At 61.0% G+C, this 2,369-nt stretch overlaps 1 protein-coding gene across 1 annotated transcript in view; it reads right to left on the bottom strand.

Moving 5' to 3' along the window:
- LOC102755272 (Fc receptor-like A) overlaps window positions 1-2,369 on the bottom strand; it is a 5,192-nt gene that overhangs the window by 1,778 nt on the left and 1,045 nt on the right. The window contains exons 2-4 of the mRNA XM_015563556.1: window positions 985-1,002; window positions 600-746; window positions 70-336 (exon numbers count right to left, since the gene is read on the bottom strand). Coding sequence (XP_015419042.1) covers window positions 70-336; window positions 600-746; window positions 985-1,002 — 432 coding nt within the window. The remainder of the gene's footprint in view (window positions 1-69; window positions 337-599; window positions 747-984; window positions 1,003-2,369) is intronic.

Here is a 2,369-nt window from a genome sequence, read left to right as displayed (position 1 = left end):
CCACCCTCCAGAGAGGAGGCTTGTCTGTCCCCCCTGCTCTGCCACGGCGACTCCGCCCCGAGCCCTCACCTTGGACAGTGACCGCCACGGAGGATGCCGTTTCCAGGCTCCCAGGACCAGGGCTCTGGAAGATGGCACTGCAGTGGTAATGCCCGCTGTCCACCTCTCGAGCCACAGCGATCGAGAATTCCCTGTTAGGTCCGGGGGCACCCAGGGCAGAGCCATCTCGGTAGAAGGTGACCTGGGCCAGGGGCCAGCCTCGCCAGGCCTGGCAGCGCAGAACCAGAGGGTCCCCTTCGAAGATGGGAGCGGCTGGGCCTTGGAGGACCAGCCAGTCTGCGGCCAGAGCGAGAGCTGAGTCACCCACTGCCCGCGCGCAGCCCCCGTGCGGCCCACAGCGGACCCCTCAGCTTTCTCTGGGGATCCAGTGAGCTTTCGCCCCAAAAACTTCTAGGGCCTAGGATTGAGGGCACCGGGTCTGTGGGCCGAGAGGGAAGCAGAGCTGTCATCGGTGGCCAATTCCTGCGGCACCTTCCCGTGGGGGCTCTGGGCTGAGGGGGAGCTGTGGGAAGTGGGAGAGGACCTTCCCAGGACCTTACCGTAGGACACAACTAGACGGATGGGTCGGCTGAACATGTAGCCCCTTGCCAGGTAGTCCACTTCCCGGGCGCCCACGTCATCGGGGCGGCAGCCGCTGTCCCGGGTGCTGACGGGGCCCTCACACTGCAGGCTCTCAGAACCGGCCGCTGAGGAGGGCACGGCCGAGGAGCCAGGAAATGATGCTGAGACGGAGGAGAGCAGGAGCGTGCCCTCCAGCTGGGCCTCCTCCTCCTCCTCAGGGAGTCTCCCGTTTTAGAAGGAGAATAGGAAGACGCCAAGACCTTTTCCCCAGTAGACCCCCGGGGTCTCTCAGAGGGTCTCAGACGTGACTCACTGTGGTTTGGGGAAGAGGCAGGGGAGAGAGTGGTCAAAGGGTGGACTCACCTGCATGACAGCCAGCTGCTGTGGGCACAGGAACCAGAGGCCACGGCCATCGGCCCCGAGCGGTGGACACAGCACAGGAGAGAAGGGAGAGGTCAGCTCTCACCCCACTGGGTACATTACGAGCCAGAGGCTCGGCTCTGCCTCACACCCTCTATTTCATCATCACAGGGTTCCCAGGTGTGACTGCACCCCGAGTTTCTAAATCTTTAAGAAACAGGCTTAGAAACCCCAGTTAACTCACCCAAAGTTTAAAAGGAGGTGGGACTGCAGCAAGAAAACTCGGTAGTCTGAGTCCAGAGTCACCATTTAGACATGACCTGCTGCAGTCCTCAGCTTTCCTGAGGAATCTTCCTTATTTCCATGGTCCCAACTCGTCCTTGGCGATCTTACCCACCAGTGTCTCCTCCTCCCTTGCCTCGACTTTCATGTCTTCATTTTTCAGCCATCTCTGCCCTGATGTCTGTCCTCTGTCCCTTGAACTCTCCCGCCCGGTCCTCTCCTCCCGATCCTCTCCTCCCGATCCTCTCCTCCCAGTCCCGGCAGCGATAGAGCAGCTCTTTGCTTCTGGGTTGAGAGGTAGAGTTATGGGTTTCTCACCATTCTCCTCACCTGCCTCTTAGCTCAGGCGAGCTAATTCGATTCTCCCACCTCCACCCCTCCCTGGTCCTCTCTGGTCCTGTCCCCTCCCAAAGGCCCCACACTCCCCTTTGACCTTGTCATTTCCCTCAGCGAGGCCCCTCCCCCTTCCTGGTTCTCCTCCATCTGTCCGTGTCCATCCGTCCATCCGTCAGGCCAGGTGCAGTCCTCAGAGCCTCTGCCCCGCCCGGCTGCCCTCTCGGTTCCTCCACCCGCCCTCGGCAGCTCTCAGCTTCTTCTTTCACACGAAATCCGGTTGGGCCACCAGACACTTGCACTCAGAAAACGGCCGGAAGGTATCATCACTCTCATTGTGTGAACAGGGAAACCAGATCCAGAGATATGAAACGTGACTTTCTCAAAGAAACACCCTCGGTGGAAGAGGTGTGGAAACCAGAATGTCCGACCGCCCATCGGGAGCTCTGGCCACGCACTGGCCGTCCAGGGCTGGCTCTGTGCTCAGTGAAACGATCGACAATGTGACTACGGGCCAACGCGGTGCAAGAATTCAGACAGATCAGACGAGGTTAAAAGACAAAGGAAAGGCCGCGTCCCTTTGGTTTGGTGGACGGCACAGGCGCGCGCACAGGTCTCTGCGGGAGGGAGAGTGACCGGAGAGAGGCGCCAGGCAGCCCAGCCGCGGGCAGAGGGCTCCCGGACAGCTCTAGGGGCAGGGGCCGCCTCGCTGCCGGGGGTCTGGATGCCCAGAGTTTGTGAGCGAGAGGGGAACGGGGCCATGGGGTGCTCTT

Source organism: Myotis davidii, unplaced genomic scaffold (genome assembly GCF_000327345.1).
Source record: "Myotis davidii unplaced genomic scaffold, ASM32734v1 scaffold1059, whole genome shotgun sequence".
In the NCBI taxonomy this organism is placed as follows: Eukaryota; Metazoa; Chordata; class Mammalia; order Chiroptera; family Vespertilionidae; genus Myotis; species Myotis davidii.
The sequence above is the reverse complement of the archived record's forward strand: the minus strand, read 5'-3'. Positions and strand labels throughout refer to the sequence as shown.